The following is a 22,266-nucleotide window of genomic DNA, read 5'->3' as shown; positions in this document are numbered from 1 at the left end:
TAAAATAAATAGTATGAAAGTATATTCTATTTCAGTGAAATCCAAGAGCTTACGGACTGAATCTGTGCAGTCTGCATTTTATCTCTAGTATATTTAGTTCAATAATGAAAAAAGATAACCTGCTATGCACAATCACAGTAATATTCCTTTCAAGGGGTTCCTCGAAAAGCTTTGATCTAGCTGAGCACTTGTCAGGTTGGCAATAAACAACTCTACCGCCTCCATTATCAGCCTTCAAATTGATTCTGACGTGCATTTGATGTTCTTCCACAGACTATATAATTAAGTGATTGTCTTTGGTAATGAAGGCATTAAGTAATGTACACCTGCAATAAAGCCTGTGTGTGGTGGGTAGTGAAGTGTAGCGTAGTTATCACACCCAAGCTGTAATTACACCACTAATGGGCTGTTCCCAGAGGCAGTGCCCGCTCAGGGTCGCACAGTCTCCTCTGCGTCCCAAGCAGCCCGCTATTAAACCTGTGCAATTCAGAGGAAGACATACGCTCCTTAATCCATACTTAATCCATTATCCTGCTAGGAAATGATATGTGTCCAATCATAAATTGCAGGCCATCTTCTGAAAACTCAAATTACACCCTTTGACGCATGGCTTTTTTATTTGCGTTGAGTGCATGGCACCCATTAACACACAGTAGGCTCATTGGAAAACATGGACATTTGATTTTCCCGGTACTCCTTTGTTACCATGGTCACTGTCATTATGAGTTTGTTTGTTTCAGTTGTGTCTCATTAATTACCTTTCACTGTGTCAGTACTTAAGATCCTCCTTTTTTCTCTGTTTTTTGTCCGGTCACGTTTACGCTTATGGTGTGTATTACTACCCGTTTGCTGCCTCAACTTTTTGACTATTAATATTAAATTTTGCATTGGACTTTATTCACCTGCCATCTGTCTGCCTGCACACACCTGTGACAATATATTAGGGCTATCAATAGATTAATATCTTGTTTAACACATTCATTTTGCAATCATTTGCTATATCCAGCAAAGATAAATCTGACAAACCACTAGTTATTTTTTCATCATCACCAGTGCCAAGAGCATCACCACAGTTCCATCTCAGCCTTTAGTGACATTTTTATTTTATATGTGTGTGTGCTTGTGCACGTCTTAGAATGTCAGTCAAACTGAGGAGGAATTGCAGAGTGCATGATACCTGACCCTATGGAATATTGATGAGTCTGAGGAGGAATAAAAGCGAATAAAAGAAAAAATAATGACAGAGTCTGGGTGGGTGAGTAAGCGCAGTCTGCCTCTGTGGTGCCACTGACTCAACTCAAGTTTACACAGGGACTCTGGAGACTGCAGACTTAAGACCGGTCTTAATCCATCCATCAAAGCCTCTCTCTCATTACGCTCCACAATTACTGGGACTACGAAGGGCTTGTCTGTTAAAATCTAACTTCAAACAGTCTTTTTTGTATTTAAGCGCTTAGGCCCTCTTTCTTTCTCCTTCATCTCTGGCCTCATATTCAGGCTTTCGAATGTGATTATATCTGCTCAAACATCGTAACTAGAGCTGTACTGTTTGGAGAGAGTGTGGCACATGACTCAACACGGATGCAAAACTGGTTGGATTTTATAATTAATCAAATCCTCACAATGGCCCTGTCACCCTAAGCCTCATCAAGTCCACATTTTGGTGACGTAGTACCAGATAGACGTGAAAGACCAATGGTGTGTCATTTGAGGCAGGACTGATGTGTTATTTAAGCGACCTGAAGATACAAAATGGATATTCATTCTTTGAAAAAAAAAAAAAAAAAAAAGGTTTTAAAGCCTGTGTCACATGAAGTTTCTGTTTTACCAGCGTTAGATACATTTACACGACAACAATGTACTAAGTACAGAAAAGTTTTTCCTTTCCATTTTTCGCGTACAGGCGATAACGATCCCTGTTCACATGGATCCGCATAAAAATGACAAAAAACAGTAGTTGGCGATGTCACTATGTAAAGAAACACTACGCGCCTAAAGACTGAACACATAATACGCATGCACATGACTTCACTGTTTTCACAAATTTGCGTTTTTGAAGTTTACACGCAGACAATAACAATATCGTTTTCAAAAACATTTTCAAAAGTTTGCATTTTCAGGCCTCCAAAAAGCCATTATTGTGTATATGAATGGCAAAAGTGTTCCGGTTTTAGTTGAAAACAGTGTCAAGTAAATTGCCCCTTTGTGCTAATTTTCATTGTCCCTGTTCATTAGTTATCATGGTTTCTACAGTATGTATGTTTCCGTTTGTTTTCATGGTTACTCATTTGTTAACTGATTAAGCCCACTTGTTCCTTGTTTCCTCCCTTCACTGAGGGGACGTTTACAAGGGGCATGTAATTCAGCATTTTTAGTCGCTGGGATCATTTTAACCAACATTTGCACGCTTCAATAAGTTCATAAAGACATCATACATGTAATCCATATAAATCTAGCAGTTCATCTAAGTCTTCTGAAGAGACTCACACACTTTGAACAGACTGGGGGAAACAAAGAAATGATTTTCTTTGATAATTGACAGCATGGAACAAACGCTGTTGATGCAGCTTGACTGTATGTACATAGCATTATTTTTTTAAAGTGTTGGAGCGGTATGATTGTAATTGTGGCACAATAATGTGCCAAGATGTTTAAGACATCTTGTTTTTTCAGCCATCCATAATGTAGAGTGTGAGGTAGAGTGTGAGGTAAAACTCATTAAGAATTCAGAACCTGCTAAAGATGTTTTGCTGCTCATCCAGGCAAAAACTGGCAGAAAGCCTTTTTCTCACATTTGTATTTTAGAGAGTTGCAAGAAGGATAGTTTTTTATACTTCATTCACACAAATATGCATAGCATACGTATATTGTATGTCTAAGCATGCGCTACTGATTAAAAGTTTGGAGTTAGATTTTTTTTTTTGAAAGAAGTATCTTATGTTGTGAAATATTATTTAGAATTTTTTATTTTTTTTTGTTGAATATATTTTTGAATTTGTGTCTGCATTGTATTTGTTGAGCCCATTCTTTCTTGATCAGGCCATGAGATACTGGCAGCGACATTATACAGAATAGTTTCAGGTAGACATGACTGACAAAATTGAAACCACATGGAGTTTTGCTAAACCTCCTGTGATCATTTAAACTGGATTTATTCTGTTATTCATTGAAAACAAATCCACAGGTTGGACCTTTATTGCAGAGCTTGAAGCTAAAACATGCATGGCAGTTGGTCAATACATTCCTCTTGTTTTAATTGTTTATTTATTTATCGGTTCTACTGAAGAAATGTGTATTGGCGTTAGCCTAGAGGGAAGTACAGTGTTGAGACCCTTGGAGTAAATTGTGTGTCTGGTTACCATGGCGGCATCATGAAAATTAGTGTTGCTTTGTGCTCTGAATCTATAATGATGATGAATTCCAGCCTGGAGATTATAAAAGAGATTTGTGAGGGCTGTGGCCAAAATATACACTGCTTTGACATCTGCACCTCAGGTTTTGTAAAGCAACCATTTTTCATGTCTCAAAAGTCAATTCGTATTGCAGAACGTTGTTAAGATTAATGTTTGATGACTCTTGACTTTATTGGACAGACACGGGATGAGTATGCGCAATTTTGAATGCAGAGAGGAGGGCTTTTGCACGGCTGCCTTTAAATTTGCAAGACCTCTGAGACTTTGCTTGTTGTTCTATTTTCATCATGAATAATTATGCTTTTTCTCAGCCAAACAAACAGCGTGGAAGTTTTGCAGGTGTAGGTTATGGCCCAATGCCTCAAATGATCCTGTGAACCAGGGCAAAATTTGAAGCCACACAGGGTACATTTTAAACCTTGCATTGACTAACATTCCAAAATATGCAGAAATTAAATAGAATGAAACCATTTTGGTAGAATAATTGTAAGGCCATTTAAAGGCCATTTACACGGCATCGTTTTCAAAAACAAAGACTTTTTATGCATTTTGGCCGTTCATTTACACGACTACGAGATCTTGGGCCTGAAAATGCAAATTGCATGAGTGGATGTCTCTTTATTATAGCTGAAGTGAAGCAAAATAATGCTAAAGTGACGATGATGAACGAACCACAAGACGAAACTAAAAATGAACACAGTACACAAGAGTAAATACAAGCAAGAGTTGGTTGTTTGTCACCAGCAACAGCACACTAGCTTCAGACAAACAATGGCACTCAAAACTGTTGTTACTAAGAGGCGGACTTACCATTAGGCAAAGGTAGGAAACCGCCTTGGGCCCACAAAATCCAAGGGCCCCCTTAAAATGCTTTTTATATACGGATGCGCATTCAGCACGGATGCTCAAGCGGTTGATGTGGTGTTTGTTACCACGACAACCATATGCGCATCCACGTTGAACATGCTTCTTCCCAAATCACTAAATCCACCCCTGCTGTCACTATAGCTAACATTACAACAACAGCATAACTCGGTTCTGTGAAACACAGCAAAACCAATGTTACTCGCTGTTACGATCCTTGGTACCTGTTTTGTGTGGGTTGTTGTTTTGTACATGTGTGCAGTGATTGGCTGCCGTCGGAGGAGCCTGATTGGCGGATCTACTGATGCGCTGCTTTAAAAGGGCGGCTCGAGCTCATTCAGGCATTGGCCTGGTGGCGTGAAGAGCTCCGGATTCCTCCTCCCGTCAGCAGATCCCAAAAACCTTCTGTTGATCACATTCGTTCGTTTGTTTGTGATGATTTCATTTGGTTCTTTCTTATGTATTTAGGAGCGTAGGGGTGTCCTGCCATTTATTTTGACTTTGTTTGTGATTTGTTTATTTATATGGAGTTAGGGAAGTTTCTTTGTAATTTTGTTTATTCCCTGATCAGGTCATTTATACACGTTTTTTTTTTTTTTTATAAGTCTGTTTTGTTTATCATTTTGGCCTTGGGGCACCCTGAATCCATTGCTCCTTAATTTAATGACTTTTTCCACCTTAAATAAATTAAACTTTTTGTGGAGCTAAAAATTGTGTCTTTGGTTATCTGTCGGCTGGGGCTGGTTTCCTTTTATCAACTGCAAATTTCACGTCAACCCCGTCTTTATTGTAAGGGTCGTAACACTCGCATGGGGCAGAAACAACACAACCTCCGCGTAGGTTTTCAGGCCTTCCAGCTTTTCCAATATTACAGCTCTTGTCTGATCATAATACTTCTTTTTCCAGTGATATTCCTCTGACTTCTTCTCTTTTGTAATGCCTCTCAGCCATCTCTCTTTCTACAGTCCTTCTTCAAATCTCCATCTTGCTCACTCTGTCTCCTCCCCCATCATGAGTGGACATACTACTGATTGACTGCTGCTCTGTTCAATCCAGTTTCAACGTTTCTCAGAAATCATATACTGCACCTTTAAACAATAAAAGCACCAGTTTCCCTCACTAATTTCGAATGTGCTGAAATGAACATTTCTGATACAATTTTGCAATTAATGTCCTATTCAGCCTCAGTGTGGCTCAGACGAGGTTCAACAAAACTTTGGGAAAATGGCAATGCCAGTGACCACTGTTTAGCGCCTGCACTCTCTCATTAAGCATGAAAATAAAGGCCTATCTCACTGTCTGCCAAAAGCCAAATGCATTCAGACTGAGCCGCGTGACACACCTGCACTCGCCTGACAACAACAATTATCTGTCCACACTGCAGCGCACTCCAACCCTCCGCAGAATCAGCACTTTAATTACTGTATTGTTAAAGTCTCTTTTCGAGATTGCATGAGGAGGGAATGGCTTCTGCATATTTATTATTGACCCTTCATAGAATTAAAAAAATATGATGCTCATTCTCATATGCTCATGCCTGGAAAAGCAAACATAGAATATTTATTAGGATATGGAGATGGACTTAGATTAATGTGTCTGAAAATGGGAAAAAGTGCTTCTCTGATTGCATATTTGCGAGTTGCAAGCTAAAGACTAATTCACCCAGCTGTTGCTGTCAAAAGTATTAGTCAAATTTATGGATAGCCCTTATTTACTAGCTTGAAATCCTGGCATTCTCTCCATTAGTATCTCCTTTTGTGGAAATCGCTTCAACCTGGTTTCTCATGGATGTCGTAACACTTTACTTTTACAGATGTACTTTCAAACAAGAGCCACATACAAATATATAGTATACTGTATAGTGTACATGTAACTACATATTTATATTGCGTAAAGGAAACAATACTAGGGTGTTGTGGGCACTGTTATGCAGTTGCTACAGTGTTCTAAGTGTTTTTACTTAGGATATTCTGAGTGGTTACTGATTTCCGGTTATTATGCATGGCTCAGGTCCTTCTTTTGATGTAAGTCTATGGGATTTTTCCATATCTAGTGGCAAAAAGAAAACTAATAGCACACCTTTCCTCAATTCAACCCCCTAACCCATCACTAATAATATTTGTAATAGAATTTGTTAACATTAATGTCACATTAGTGTATGTTCTGCTTTGGTTTTATTCTAGTTCCAGTCTCCTTTGTTCTGATTTTCACGCCATTGGTTTGTTTCTATGGTTATCAATTAGTTCCCCACACCTGTTCTGTTTCTCCCTTTATTACCTCTTGTGTTTATAAGCCCTGTGTTCTTTGTCCGATCTCGTTTATGGATAGTGGATCCATGGATAATGTTTATGGATAATGAATTAACTAATGCTAAAAAAATCAGCAGCTATTAATATTAAGATGCATTAGTGAATGTATTTAGTATATATCATGCTATATACAGATGTTTTTTATTGTTAGTTAATGTTAACTAACACATTAACATTAATTATTAACAAATACAACCTTATTGTAAAGTTTTATCAAAGTATAAATACAAAAGTTATTTAAAATGTTACCTAAAACTATACAATTTTAATATTAACAATTTCTTTAATAAAACATATAAGACAGTTGTATTTGTAATATTATAATATTATTAATATTAAATTATTATATTGTGATATTATTTGAATATATTGTACATAAATGTTACATGTATAGTTTTTTTATTTAATAATGAAGAATTTACTTTAAAATCATTATTATTAGTAGTAGTTTTTTATTTTATAATAATTATTATTTACATACAAAACCTCAACACAGAAACATAAAATATTCCATTTAGTTACATTCCAAATATACAAAGATCTAATTAAACTACATTAAAATCTATCAAATGAAAATACTAATCAGTAATGCAAGTAGACCTGTGCAGGAATTAGGGGGCAAAACCAGTGGAAAACATACAGTATATCAGTTGCATTTATGCATGTGGCCAACACTTTTATTCAAAGCCACTTATGAATGCAGTCAAACTATACAGAGGAAATGAAACCTGTGATCTCACTTTCCATTGAGCAAGTGAAAGCTGCAGTGGCTTTAGTTTTAGTTTGCCCTTGACAATGCATAAACCTTCATGTGAATTATGAATGGCCTATTTATGACACCTGGTGGCCTGGTGCCATTCCTAAGCCAACACTGAATTACACATACAACAAGTTGTTATAATTAGACAACCAAGCACTGAAGGTGCGAAGACACCTTATGTATGTGTTAGTATTCTTCTTCTGCTCTTGAAGTCTATGGCAGTCCTTAGAAACGTTTGCGGTAAAATTATGAAATTTGGCTCACAGATTTACATTTAAGCTAATAACATTTGAACCACAAGGACTAGAAATATTTTTTTCCTCTGATTCCTTGGCTCTAGATGAACACTATTTAGAATTTTCCAAAAAAACTACTTTTTCGAGCTCCTCCTAGACCGTTGGTCCAATTTTGACCAAAAAACAGCTCAGATCTTCTTCAAACCATGCCGGCATAAAGTTATTAAAAGCTTTTAGAGACCGTTCTGGAAAAACGTATCAACAAATTTGATGGCATGGTGCCAAGCTGATTCTGAGGCTCTATCTTGCAAGCCTTTGGCATACTGACACCACATTTTTATGTCATTGTCACCTTACACTGACCACACCATATCAATTTGGAAATATTCGCCACCTAATGTTCAAAAGAGATAAGCAATTAAATCATATTAATGGTAGTATTTTTCAATTGCTGCTTGTTTATATATTTTATTTTGTCCTCTTATTTTATTATTGAAAATGATGCATTTCCTCTCAAATGGTTTCATTTTATATAACATGATATGGTCAGACTGGTCAGGGAACACTAGTGTAACAAGTATAACACGTTGAAAAAACATCCAAATCTCCAAAAAGTACAAAAATTATAAAAAAAAAAAATTTGTTGGCAAGTTGTTGTACCCTGTGTGAGCAAAGTCAACAGATTTTAGTCCAATGCGAAAACATTACCTAGCGTTTTTGGGGAAAAGAAAATCCTCTCACACAACATGAGGGTTAAATCACTGGTTTAAACAAAGAACAGTTTAGTTCTTTTGTTTTGTGGGAACTTCTCTTATTGTGACATTTCTCTTTGTTGGATTTTAGGTGGATTAGCGAGATGCCCGCCACTCATCCTCGCCTAGTGCTTTCAGATTGAATCTCCTCCTTCAGGGTAATTCTGCCAGCACAAAGTGGATCCATGATTGGATATTGCACGCTTTTCTGTGACAAACTGATCTTCTCTAAAAGTCCAACAAAATGATTCTGCATCCAGGGGAAAAAAATGTATTCATTTGTAATTCATGCAAGTACTGTAAAATAAATTTCAAACTACAGAATGATTTAATGCAGCAAAAACTTTTCTTGAGTTCTTTCTTGAGCTGAAATGCACTGAAGTCTGATTGAGCATGTGGTGAGAAAGCATTGATAACCTCTTAATAAAATTAAAATGCTAAAAGGTCAAATCCAGAATTGGAAAAAGTAAATGAGAATCGCTGCCTGATAAGCCATTCACCACAATTAGACTGACACAGGATAGAATCCTAAAATCGTTTGACAATTAAATACATTTCAAGTCATCGTGGAAAGTTGAGATAGTTAACAAGCATTTCCTCTATTGGGCCACAGACGTCTCTTTGCATCTCTTCATCTCAGAACTCAGAGTGGCAGAAAACCACATGGGCTCTGAAGGCAACCGCAAAACTTCAATCAAAGGTGGTCTGTTGGGGAAGGAACTAAATATGGAGAGAAAGATTAAATGGGAAGTTTGTTTATGGACTTTTGAAAAAGGAATATTTCTTTTTCCAAACTTTACATAAGGGTGCCATAAATGAACACAGACGCTGTTCATGGCACACAAGCGTCATTAGCCTACGTGGAGAAGCCTTTTCAAATCAACATGGAACGATGTTCACAACCCATTTCACTTCTGAAATCTGACATATTTCCAAGTGAAATATTTTTAAAAGTGGTCTTTATTTTTACCACATTTACACTGGTGTTTGTTGTCAGGACTTTTTAAATACTTTCAGACAGGATGCATTCAATTTATCAAAAGTAAAACATTTATACTGTTACAAAAGGTGTGTGAAAACACAACTGTTTTCAACATTGATAATGACAATAAATGTGTCTCAAGCAGCAAATAAGCGTTTTAGAATGATTTCTGTAGGATCATGTGACACTGAAGATTAGAGTAATGATGCTGAAAATTCAGCTTTGTCATCACAGTTACAAACTGTATTTGACAATATATTCAAAAAAATCAAAAAAGCTATTTTAAATAGTAATATATATATATATATATTTTTTACAATTTTACAGTTTTATTTGTATTGTGATCCAGTAATAAAGGCATCCTTGGTGAGCATAAGAGTTATCCTTCAAAGATATTAAAAAACCTTATCCAAACCCAAACTTTCGAACAGAAGTGTTATTTAGGATCATCTATTATGAAAGTAAATAGGACTAATTTTGGTGTTATCCTGACTTTAAATCACAGATACACTGTGACAAGTCATCAAAATGGACTGTGATACACTGCTATTATTTTTGTAACACTAATTAGCTCATTAAGCTAGCGATAATAAATATGTTGAGGAACACAATACCATTTCTTTGAATGACACACCTTGCTGCAGCTCATCCCAATCAAATCTGCAGCGTTACGATGTAAAACAGTATCTTGAGGCTGTTTGATACTGACTGGCTGATTGTGATGAGAATGAGAATAAGAGAGCCCTCTCAAGAGCCTCGGGAAGTTTGGACACATGCAAACACATCCAAACACACATTAACATACACGCACAAAGAGCGGTGAGGGCCAGCGTCTCCCAAAACTACCAACTCTGATAAGGCTGAAGAGAATCTCATTACAAGCAATACACACACACACACACCGCAAACGGTTCCCATCAGTTGTAATTATCATTGGTATACCCAGTGCAAGCGCTGGCAAGTTCAATCCAATCACGGCACTGCAGCGTGACTGAAATTGAATTGTATCGTATTTAAATGATCAGACTGATACCAACCGCATCAAGACGGTTTTGCACAACTGAAAATGAAGTAATCCTCACAAAGCCATTTAGTGTGTGGCTCGGTTTTGTTCCTCCAGAATATGTGCACATCATAAAGCCAGGGCAGCTCAGTGTTTGTGTTTCAGGAGACTGCACTGCCCTTGAGCCCCAGGTACAGATGATGCTGACACCAACTATAATGAGAAATAGAAGACGCCATTGATTGCCTGGCACACATCGTGAAGCGGTCGAAAAAGCCTCTCAGAGCAATATCTATGCATAAGTATAGAAGAGAATCATTATTTTTCAATAGTCTTCTCTAATTGCAGCTCTGATCAATACAATTCCACACGGCCGGATGGACCTGTGGAGGGTTTTCCGTGGCTTTATTGCATCACTGACTGCATTAGTGCTGACCGCAGGGGGTTTGTGCGCCAATAATGTTTGACAAAACATATCATTTGAATTGTATTGAGTGTTGTATTGAGGCAAGTCTAGATGGGAAGAGAGATATGACGCTTGAGTGACGCAATCATTTTGGGGTTCTGAAGATAAATGTTCAAGAGGCTGTTTTAAATGGATTTTCAAGTCACAGTCTGGGCTTGCAGGCTCAAACGAATCTGTGGAATTTTATCATATTTTCTGTGCTCTTTGTTGGGGGAAAATGCTAAATGGATTTAAATATGGTACAGTAGTATGGTTAAACCGAAAAAAAAAAAATTATTAGGCATTATTAATGAGTCAAAATATATAATAAACACACATGCAAAGGAACGTGTTAAAATTTGTGGATGACAGACTTTCCAATTCTATTCAAAGCTGCAGAGATAATGTGTGGGTCTTTATAGAAGTGTCAACTGATCCTGTCATTGTGCAATGCTTGGTCAAACTTTATCTCATCTGTTGTATATATATATATATACACATACATACATACTACAGATGAGATCCTACATAAAAATAAGATCCTACACACACACAAATAGTGTATATATATTATATTTTTTAACCTACAGTTTGAAGATATAACATGTCCTGTATCTTTTGTTTTTAACTTCTTATATTTCCTCCAAGCCTCCAATTGCAATTGTCAGTTCATGCATCAAACGAAGCAATTACAACACAGGCGAGCTTCTGTTTTCCGGCAGTCTCCTCAAGACTTGCTGTGTTGTCGCTAACAACATTGCTGCATTTCACAGATGGTAAGAAATTCACATTCTCCTCTCCAAGGGAGACATTTATACAGTTAATACTGTATAAAGCACTGTCTCCCCAATGCCAAACACATAAAAAGAGTCTTCAAACTGTGGCCCCTTGGCCCTGAATTAAATCAGATACTTGTGTGAGGCATTTACCATCATAACTCTGAATGTGAAGTGGGAGAGAAAGAGACGTAGAAATCTAAGAGAGAGAAATGGAAGAGGAACCTCGCCACCTTGACACCCACAAACTCAAGACAATCACATCTGACACGCAATTTATCACTTGTCATAGGCGTGTTTTGTTAACATGTCACAGATGGACTTGCGGCACTGAAGACACATGGCTTGTAATTTTAAAGCACTTCAGATGTATCAGTTTGTGGTACAAACACACAAACAGAGAGGTTCCTCTTAAATACTTCAGATGACGCACTAGTAATAAGAATGCTTAAGCTTTTGGGTTATGAAACAACAAAAAATATGAACAAATACTGAATTACTTGTGCATTTTATTACGTCTTATTTCAGTGATAAACCCAACAATTGCATTCCTTTGTGAAAGCCTTTGTGATTAGCAGAGCATACAGCTAAAAGGTTTTGCCGATCCAGGTTATTTTATTTGCCCGAGTCGGTCCGTGTTTTTCCTGATTGTCAAAAACAATCAGTCAAGGAATTGCTTTCAAGCACGGCTTCAGGAAACAGCAGTGCAAATGGTGCATTGCTTCAAATCAGTCAACTTCAGATAAAGATATGTTTGTAAATGGCATATTTCATGATGTTTATATCTAAAATTAGTTTTAATACATAGGTAATTGTGGCTAGTAACTGATTCACATTAAAGACTAACGTTACCACATTTGCTTCAAAAGAGCACATTCCCTTGCCAATTTACAATTTATTTACTTTTTTTTTTAGCTTAGATAAGAAATATTATCATCCATGTGGAAAACTGTGTATTTGACTGCACAAATATGTTTTGTGTGTTTAAAAGACTATTCGAAATACAACAAAAAAATAGATATAATATAATATAATGAACCACCTGGTGTCACAATCATTTCAGTTTGGACTCGTTATGTGTCGTCATCGTTTGCCTTTGTCACTCATTTGTTGTCACGGACACTATTATGTTCAGCTGTGCACTCATCAATCACCTGTATATATGTTCAGTTCAGTGTCCGGTGTCGTCTATGTGGACGTGTTGTATGTTGCTCTGTTCCTATTCAAATTACCCTTTGGATTTATTAAATATTACCTTATTCAATTCATCTTCTTCTTCATGTGTTTATACAACCAGCCCAGTGACACAAGGGGCCATGACATTATTTTTTTTTTATTATTTCAATATGGTCCTTGAGGTTTGTTTATAATGTTAAAGCTCCAGTATGTGACTTTGGTATTTGACCACAAGAGGGCGCAGTTTCCAACAATAACAAAGGCGAAGCTTGATGACGCTATGAAGGAGGTGACGATGGGAGATGTGGTTTATAATGCGTTTTCACCATCTAGCGATGTATCTAAATGGAATTAATGAATCATGATCACGGATGAGGTAATTTATTCGTTTTTGTATTATTTTATGTCATCATAATTAATGAACTGCAAGGGACGTGAAATGTTATGCTATATTAGGCTATCCCGTTACAACATACAGCTATTTTTCAAATGATTTGTTTGGTTAATGTTGTGCAGTTTTACGTTTTTTATGGTTAATGCCGTGTTGTTTAACGTGTTCAAACCAATATCTAAAAGTAAATTTGAACGAACATTTGCAAGTAATGACTAAATATTTTTTTTAACATCATCTCCGATTGTAATTGTACTGCCATAATCTCGGTCACCACACGTGATAAAAAGCCTTACCAAAGTACAAAGAGCAATATAACTTTGTTTATAAGTGCTATTATTGACAGTTGCATGTCTTACCTGTCTCAATACACTCGCGAGAGAGTCTCTGACAAGTCCAGACGCGCAGCTCTCTCCATCTCGAAAACGCCTGCCGATATTTATCCGGGTTTTATTCCTCCGTTTGTCACACAGTCCGTGACTCCGCGTGTATCCGAATATGGACGCTTTCGTTTTGTTGGCACTTCAATACTCGCCAAAGAGTTCGTGATCCATAACAGCTATAACCATACAGTCTATGGCTATAACGCTTTAACCACCACTTCCGCATTTGACCATGCGATATTCCGGTGTGGTGGGTCATATTTTTTATTTTATTCCTTTTTTTATTCTTTGTCAGATGTCTTTATTGTTTATTGTGATAAGAAAAAAATCTCAATAAAGTTGTAAAAAAAAAAAAAAAAAAATCCGGTGTGGTGGAATATCCTATCACATGGTCCACACCGGAAAGAAGGATAGAGAGAGCGGACATTGCGTCACTGAGGCGCGACATTTCTTTTCCGGGACGGCCAGTTATTTAAAATCGGAATTTCTCTGAAATAAAAAATCTTTGGAGACTTTTGAGATATTGTAAGTACATAACTGGAGGAAATATATCACACTGTGCAAGTTATTTTTGGAAATTTTATTACAAAATCCCTACATATTGGAGCTTTAATAAAGTTTTTTTGCACTATATATATCTATCCTTTCGGTCTTTTCAATAAAGAGCCATTGTTATGATTGCCAAATGTCATTGCATAGAAAACAGTATTAACTCGTTTTTTGCGCGTTTCAAGTTTATTCTATTATTTTTTTAACAGGGACAGTGCACATTCATAAACTTTTCAGTAAATGTGCCAGAGTTAGCCAAGGGCTATTTTTTCCTGGACAAAAACATAAGTGTTTTGAAAACATTATCCATATATCCATATATGGATAATCCATATATCCATGTGTCATTTACAGACAAAGCATTATGAAATCAGTCACTTACGTTTTTTAACGCAGCTGCAGTCAGTTTTATTCATATAGTTATTCTGAAGGTTTTTACAGAGGGGTTTGTTGAAATATAATTTGCCTGATTTTGTAAAACATTTTATTCCTAAAATTTTGTAGATTTTTTTTTTCTGGCTGTTTATAGTATTTTCTGATTCATGGAGTGATAAAAAGAGATATACAAAAATCCCCTCTGTAAAAACCTTTAAAACCTTTAACCTTTTAAAAATAATAATAATTAAACAAGAATTTTGAACCTGACTTCATCCAATGTTCAGATTTTTGTTAGAAATGTATGCAAATTAGTGCATATTTAATAAGATAATGCCTCATTTGCATATTTAAACAACATTTCATTAAACTTTTGCAATTCTTAATGTAATCAATCAACTGGGGAACATTCTATTTGTTCATTCTTTTTACCCTATTCACCTGGGGTGTCTTGCCTTAAATTTAAAATCCTCTAGATATGCAGCTACAAATGGCTAAAATGTGCAGTATTGGTAAATGAGGGGGCTGTACAGCACCTTTTACCTACATCAGTTTGCAGCTGTTTAAATACCAAGCACAGACACACTTTCAAACTCATTCATGAGAGCAGGATGCCATCTTGCATATTCAGTCAGAGCAGATGCTCTCTAATTGAATCGCATTAGACTTCCTAATGTGACCTTAAATTGTGAATGACGTTTAGATCAGATACTTTAAACACTCACTTATTCAGATCTGGATTTTCCGTTTGAGACAGTTCTGCCGTCAATTGAGTAAAGGACACGGCTGACCTCCTCCCATACCCCCTCCGGCTTCCCCCACCCCTCTCATTCAATCTTTCAGAAAGTCATTGCCTCAGGGTGTGTAAAATTAAAGTTGTCCTACATGACTCATTCACCCTTGCCATCCACTTGCCATTGCTCACCTGCCTCAGTCAGAATATCAGGCTCAGCAGATACATTTTGACAATCTTATACGTTTATAAGAATAGTTCACTAAAAAATTAAAACTGTCATTATTTACTATTTGGATATTGATGAGATTCACATCTCTGTAAGGTCTGTACTAAGGTGGGAATGTCAGTTGTCTGGATGTGGGCATTATGATGGTCATGTGAGGGAGAAATAAAGTCAAAAACTGAGAGATATAAAGTCGCAGTTAGATTTAAAGCCACATTGAGTACAAGAAAGCAGCAATTGCTGTAATGAGGAAGACTCTGGAGGCCCAGCAGAATCAATGCACAGTATTTAATAGGCAAACCCAAAGACAGGGTCATGATGATTCAAACCAGTCCAATCAGGCAAACAAATCCAGAATGAGAGGCAAAGGCAACACAAGTGAAGCAAGATCATACACTGTAAACAGAGCAGTGGAAATAACGCTCAGGAGTGCGTTTCCCAAAAGCATCGTTAGCCAACTATGTTCGCAAGTTCCGCCGTTATCAGCATAGTTCAACGAGTCAGTGTTTCCCGAAACCATCGTTCGAACGAACATTCGCAAACAGCATCGCAAAGTTGTGTAGTTGGAACGACAGCTCTCGACCTGTGGTTAGAAGCAGAGTTTCTAGTTTGCGTGACATGTGGACTTAATAAATCCTCATCTTGAGCAAAATAAGCAAGCTGACATTCATTACAACCTGTGTCTTTTATTTAGAGTACATACAAATGTCATTTACGTCTTTTAGTTTGTCAAAAGATTTAAAGCACCGTTTTTGAAGAGTGCGCATGTGCGAACGTGCTCTACTATGTAAGAACGAGCCTATGACTGAATCTGGAAATAAAGCAAAATAACTGAGAAATAGTCCTCAGATGCCATGTCTGTAATTTATAGCAAAAAAATTCATTAAAAGATGTTATTACTCCACCACGTGCATGACGTCATAAACCAACGTGGTTGAATGACCACTTTGCGACAGTACAGTTTCGGGAAACAGTCGTGACTAGCTAGTTGATTTCTTCAATGATGCATCGTACTATGGTGGTTAAGCAGCGAGTTACGTGGTTGTTCGGGAAACGCACCCCAGTAATGCACTAGCAAGGTACAAGACTTTGCAAAGTTACTTCCGATTCTGATTCCGATTCCAATTCCGATTCTGCTTATCAATTCAAGTCAGTAATACAATAAGAAGGCTCAGAAATTGAAATTAAATCTAAAACAACTCTGCATAGTTTTCTTTTTATATAAAAAAAGATTAATCCTTATAAAAGTTACAAAAGTATTTTAGTCGAGATTAGTGAGTTTTTTTCCCTCTAGTTTATTAGTTTGCTGTCACTTTATGACCTATCGTACAAATCCAATATACTGTTACAAGTGCTTTCGTTCACTTAAGACATAACCGACTGTATTTACAAGGATATTTTGACATAATGTTTGTATTTGTCTGTTCAAACACAAGACGACGCATGAGAAAACTCAATTTCAGTATTCGTGCACTAAATGAGAAGCGTTTTTTGTGATCGTGCTCTGGATGTGGCCAGCACAGAAAACAGTGTGGGAGTGCCGAATTGAGTTCTCCTTCACGTCTTCTTGCACTTGAATGGTTTAAAACCACATTAAAATGCACACACAGGAATCGAAATTTAAATTTTACAACAAACATCTGATTCGTGACTTTAAGCATCCGATTCCAGAATTGGAAACGATTTTCGATCCTAACCCTACTGATGAGGGAAACAAGGTACAGGTGGGACAGAGATTCAGAATTCATGGTTCCCTCATGTGGTGAGTTGGGGTAATGACCAGGTTGAGTGAGGATGTAACAATTGCGAGATATATTCACAATATATTCACAATGTGAAATATCTGTAATCATGAGATTTAAACTGTAAAAGCTGCAATTACAAGAAACCAAGTCGCATTGTGAGATATAAAGTCAGTTACAAGATTTAAGTCATGTTGTAAGATACAAAGTTGAAATTTCAAGAGATTTGTCGCACATATCAGTCGCACATATGTGATTTCATGTCAAATTGTGAGATATAAAGATACAGTTACAAGAAACCAACTTGCAATCATGAGATATAAAGTAGCAATTACAATATTTAAAGTCACACTATGAAATTGCAATTACAGGAAAGCTGAAACTGCAAGATATAGTCACAATTATGAGAAAGGGTCGCAATTACAAGATTTAAATAGAAAAATAGTCGCAATTACGAGAAATGGAAAGTAAGATATAAAGCTTCAGATGTGAGATTTTAAGTTGTAATTACAAGATTTAAAGTCACATTACGAGTTATGAATTTGCAATTACAAGAAAGAGGCAACTGCGAGATAGTCACAATCTATAATTAGAAATAGCCCTAATTATGTGATTTAAAGTCCAATTGTAACATACTGTATAGTCACAGCTGTAAAACACAGCTGCAGTCGCAAGATATGAAGTCACATTGCGAAATATAGTCACGCAGTGATGTGTAGTATTGAATGTCACAATCGTAAAATATAAAGTTACAATTACAAGAAACAGTTGCGACAAAGTCACACTGTGAGATAACTTTCAAGTTCAAAATGAATATCCACTATCACAAACATTCCTATCCAGAAGGAATTACAAGTCTAAAGGACTGTTCACACCAAGGATGATAACTCTAACGATAAATAAATAGTTCTAAAAATCATTCTAAATATAAAAGAATAGCAGAGTCCACACTACAACTATAAAGATAACAGCACAGAGAATCGATATTGTTGGAATCACTTTCAGAACGATTTTTTCCAGCTGATGAACGATTAAAACAATGACAGCCAATCAGAATCCACCCGACTTTAACAAGCTCAAGGATTTAAAGCGGCAGATGACATAACTGAAGCGTGCCCTAAGAATAAACAGATCAATATCGTTTGCTGGTGTGGACGCTATTGTTATAGTTATCTTTATAGTTATCATTCTTGGAATGAACAGGCCTTAAGAGGGCGAGAAATCAAAAATAATAATTCCTTGAGATAAAAAACAACCTCACAACTGCATGTGATTGACGCCCCCATATAGGCTACTAGCTGCTCTAGTTATTACGGAAATTATTCATGTCACTCATATGTATGGCTGGTTTGATCATTAGAAGCATAGGGAGTATGTGAGAACATTAAGATGTCACTGGCACAACAGGTACATCGCCTCACAGTGAAAAATGCCACGTCTTGTATTTGATGGTTGTGTGTGACGTGTCGATACGCTACGGCATGCAAATTACTTACAAAGCCGACAAAGCATTCAGGTTGATTAAATAGGATACAAACAGCATGGCTATGGCATAAATCTAATTTCTGGTCAAGGTGCAAAAATACTATTAAACTAATTGTGGATAAGCAATTTATATTAAAAATCTTTATATTATCTGACTTTCTATTAGTGCAATAGACAGTCCACGAGTGGTTTGCATCAGTGTTTCTCAACTCAACCCTGATTCAACACATCAGCTTTTTATTGTGTTGAATAGGGAGACACCTAAAACATTCTGGGAGATGGGTCCCGAGGACTGGACCTCCAACTGGTTTACAGTAAGCACAGTTTAGCATTATGCGATTAATTTACAACCAAACAGAAAACATGTCTTCATCTTCAAAATCTTGCATTACATAATGAAATTGGACAAGCTCAGACTCATTTTCTGCTAATTCATTGTCATGAATTTGAATGCGTGCAAAAGATTGTGTGTGATTATGCCAGATATTACCTTTCATGTAGTGTGTAATACAGCTATTTGTGACTGTAAAAAGTCTACAAATTTTCAAAGATCAAAGTGCATGATAAATGGATTTATTGTCAGGTTCTGTAAGAGAGAGGACCCAGACGCAGAACGAACGTGAAGGGAAGTTTTATTAACACTGTAGACAGGGCACAACAAGTAGAGTGAGGTGTGAAATAGTTCAAACAGTAGGGCAGGGCAGATGACACGACGACAGGCAGGAAGTATGATCACAGAAACCAAAACTGGGGTGACGAAGAGCTTGAAGACTGCAGAAGAAGAGGCCAGCACCAGGTGGGATGATGGTGTGGAACACAAACAGGAACACAAGGATCCAGAGGCTTGATGATCTCTTCGATGTGGAAGGTGGTACAGTCTAGCTGTCAGACAGTGGGGTTCAATGGCCAGTAAATCTCAGGATGCAAGGCCGGGCAGGAACACACACAAGACTCACAATGAACAAGAAAAGACAAGATAAACAGACAAGGCACAAGAGTATAATTAAATAGGCAAATAAGGAATTAAAACTAAAACAGAACAAAGACTAGAAGAAAAAGAAAAGAGCTAGGACTAAAACAAAATGAACTTGCAATCAAAAAATAAATAAAACAAGAGCAAACTTATAGGGAACTAGAAACTGGAGAAGATAACCTAGAGAAGAAATAAAACTAAAAGAGAAAAAACAAAATCTATCTAGAACAAGAATTGAAGGAAAAACCAAAAGGATACACAACTGCTAGAAATGATCAAATACTCAACTAGACCAGTAACTATGTTTAACCATACAAAAGGCAAGCGAACAAGACTACACCACAAAGCACACAAAACGAACCAGCAAAGACATGAGGGAAAAAGGCACAATATAAAGAGACCAAAGCACATGAGGAACAGGTGAGCACAATTAGTGAAACGAGGGCAAGACGTGGACTAAACAAGGGGGCGTGGTAACAGGAAACAAGGAGGCAGGACAAGAGGAGCACATGGCAAACACAAACAAAGACAGAGCCATGTGCTCAGACACAAGACAAACAAGGAAACATTAAACAGTGACAAAACAGACAAGACTGTCAGGGCGGGACCCTGACATTTATTGTTTCCCAAAAGAAAGAGCCGATTTTGAACTGCCTGAAACTAGTAGTCAGTAATTCCAGTCTTTCTTCCTGCATGAACTTACGTAGGTTTGTAACAAATTAACAAATGTAACATAATGCCAGTCTATGTTCTTCATTGGCTGCCCGCGAACAACGTCTACTTTGACCAGAGATGACACTGTTTCTGAGCTGCGAAACTGATGCTGTTTATGTCACTGTGTATGAAGTGCTGAGGAAGCCTCCGGAGCTGAAGTTCAGATATGGTATTCACAATAATGGGTGTTTTATTTCCGACACACACTGTAAGCAGTAGACCAATCACAACAGACTGGGCCATTTGACCAATCAGAGCAGAGTAAGCTCTCAGAAAGGAGGAGTTTAGAGAGACTGGATCCTTTATCGAACCGTTTCATACACTGTGAGAAAAGAGGTGATGCTGCAATGTATATTATGAGACATGTAAACCTTTTTTAGGAGACTTCCAAAACAAAAATAGAAAATAGTATAACAGGATTTTAAAGCATGAACATGACATGTAATAAACATGTATAATATAGTATCTTAGTGTAATGCTACTCTTGACACGTTTTGAGATATACACCATAAAAATAGACTTTAACTGTCTAATGGTAGAAATCCATTTACACTAAATACAACAACAAAAAAATGCATATAATTTACAAAACTGAGTTGGAATAAACAGATGAATTGCAGCACTGTTAAAAAGACGAACTAAAGTGCTGCACATGAACTTGAATCTGTGACTTGTTCTTTGACATGAACTGTCCAAAACGAACTGATTCTCAATTAATCCAACACTACATACAAGAGAGCAGCTAAGGGGTGTCCAAGTATTTTATTTGAACATTGCATTTACACTTGGCCACATCAATGTCTGCAAAACGGATGTATATTCAAGCCACTATTGCCACGCTACATGCAAACACACACGTCTGTGAAGATGCTAATCTGAAATTTTCACTTCTTCACCTCATATGGCAATTAGCGTTTGAATGTTGCAGTTGTTCAAATGCAAATGAATCACCCTAGTATTATGAATGCAAAACTGCACAAATTTCACTAAGGTGCCAATGACATTTAGAAAATTCTTCACCAGAGTGAGTGAACATTCGGCGATATCACAAAAATATAAATAGCTATATGCTAATTTTATGTACTTGCGTATGCTGGAAGCAAGTCTGAATGAATAAAGGTTTGAAAAGTGGTACAAAGGCCATGATTTGTATACAACTGTGGGTGCTGACCGTTGCAGTACATACAAACTCCCTCGCAGCCTCAGACCAAACATTAGATTGTAGTGAAACTAGAAATGGAGGCGCAGCCAATGAGGCGAGATTTCCTCATTTCTCAACTTAGCTCATCAGGCCTGGAAACCTAATGTGATCTATAGTATCACCTCACACTTCAATACAACTTCCATTTCGAGGCTGCGTTTTCACATTAGCGCCACATGGACAGCTAGCCTGCACAGACCAGTGCTCTTCGCCAATCCCAGCATTCCCTGCATATCAGCGCTGAAGAATTAAGTTACACAGAGCATCTTATAAAGGTTTTATGACTTTCACAAGGATATGGGGATCCATTTTGTTTATACATCATGTGTCTTGGTGCATGAAATTGCTTTTTTCCCCCCATGTTTCCTGTTACAATAAAACATTGAGGTATCAAGAATATTTTAGCAGGAGGAAATGCCAAGACTCTTGATTATGACTGCAGCTATGAGTGACAAAGGGTTCACCTCAGGCCACTGACACCATAAATGACCAAATATGTACTGCAATTTGTTTTGTAGTACATTGGGGATATCAAATATGCCTATGCCACTTAAACCGCTTGAAGCATTTCCCTTTTCCAGTTCAATCATACAAAAAGCGGCGAGACATTCCTGATTTAACCCATAAAAAACTATTGGTATGTATTAATGCATATAGATTGGTTCAGTGTTGTTCAATAATATTTTTGACTTGAATAAAACAAGTTAAATTAGATGTTAACATTTTTAGGTTATGCTTTTAAGATGGTTTTAAGATTTAAGATGGTTCTTTACAATGC

General features: G+C 37.0%; 1 protein-coding gene across 1 annotated transcript in view; it reads left to right on the top strand.

Moving 5' to 3' along the window:
• LOC308707626 (proton-coupled folate transporter) overlaps positions 1-8,672 on the top strand; it is a 31,891-nt gene extending 23,219 nt beyond the window's left edge. Inside the window, exon 7 of the mRNA XM_081394230.1 lies at positions 8,426-8,672. Within this exon, the coding sequence (XP_081250356.1) occupies positions 8,426-8,477 (52 nt within the window). The 3' untranslated portion in view covers positions 8,478-8,672. The remainder of the gene's footprint in view (positions 1-8,425) is intronic.
• Positions 8,673-22,266: the final 13,594 nt, after the last annotated feature.

Source organism: Scardinius erythrophthalmus, assembly GCF_964197995.2.
Source record: "Scardinius erythrophthalmus genome assembly, chromosome: 19".
In the NCBI taxonomy this organism is placed as follows: Eukaryota; Metazoa; Chordata; class Actinopteri; order Cypriniformes; family Leuciscidae; genus Scardinius; species Scardinius erythrophthalmus.
This window is presented reverse-complemented; position numbering and strand designations above follow the sequence as displayed.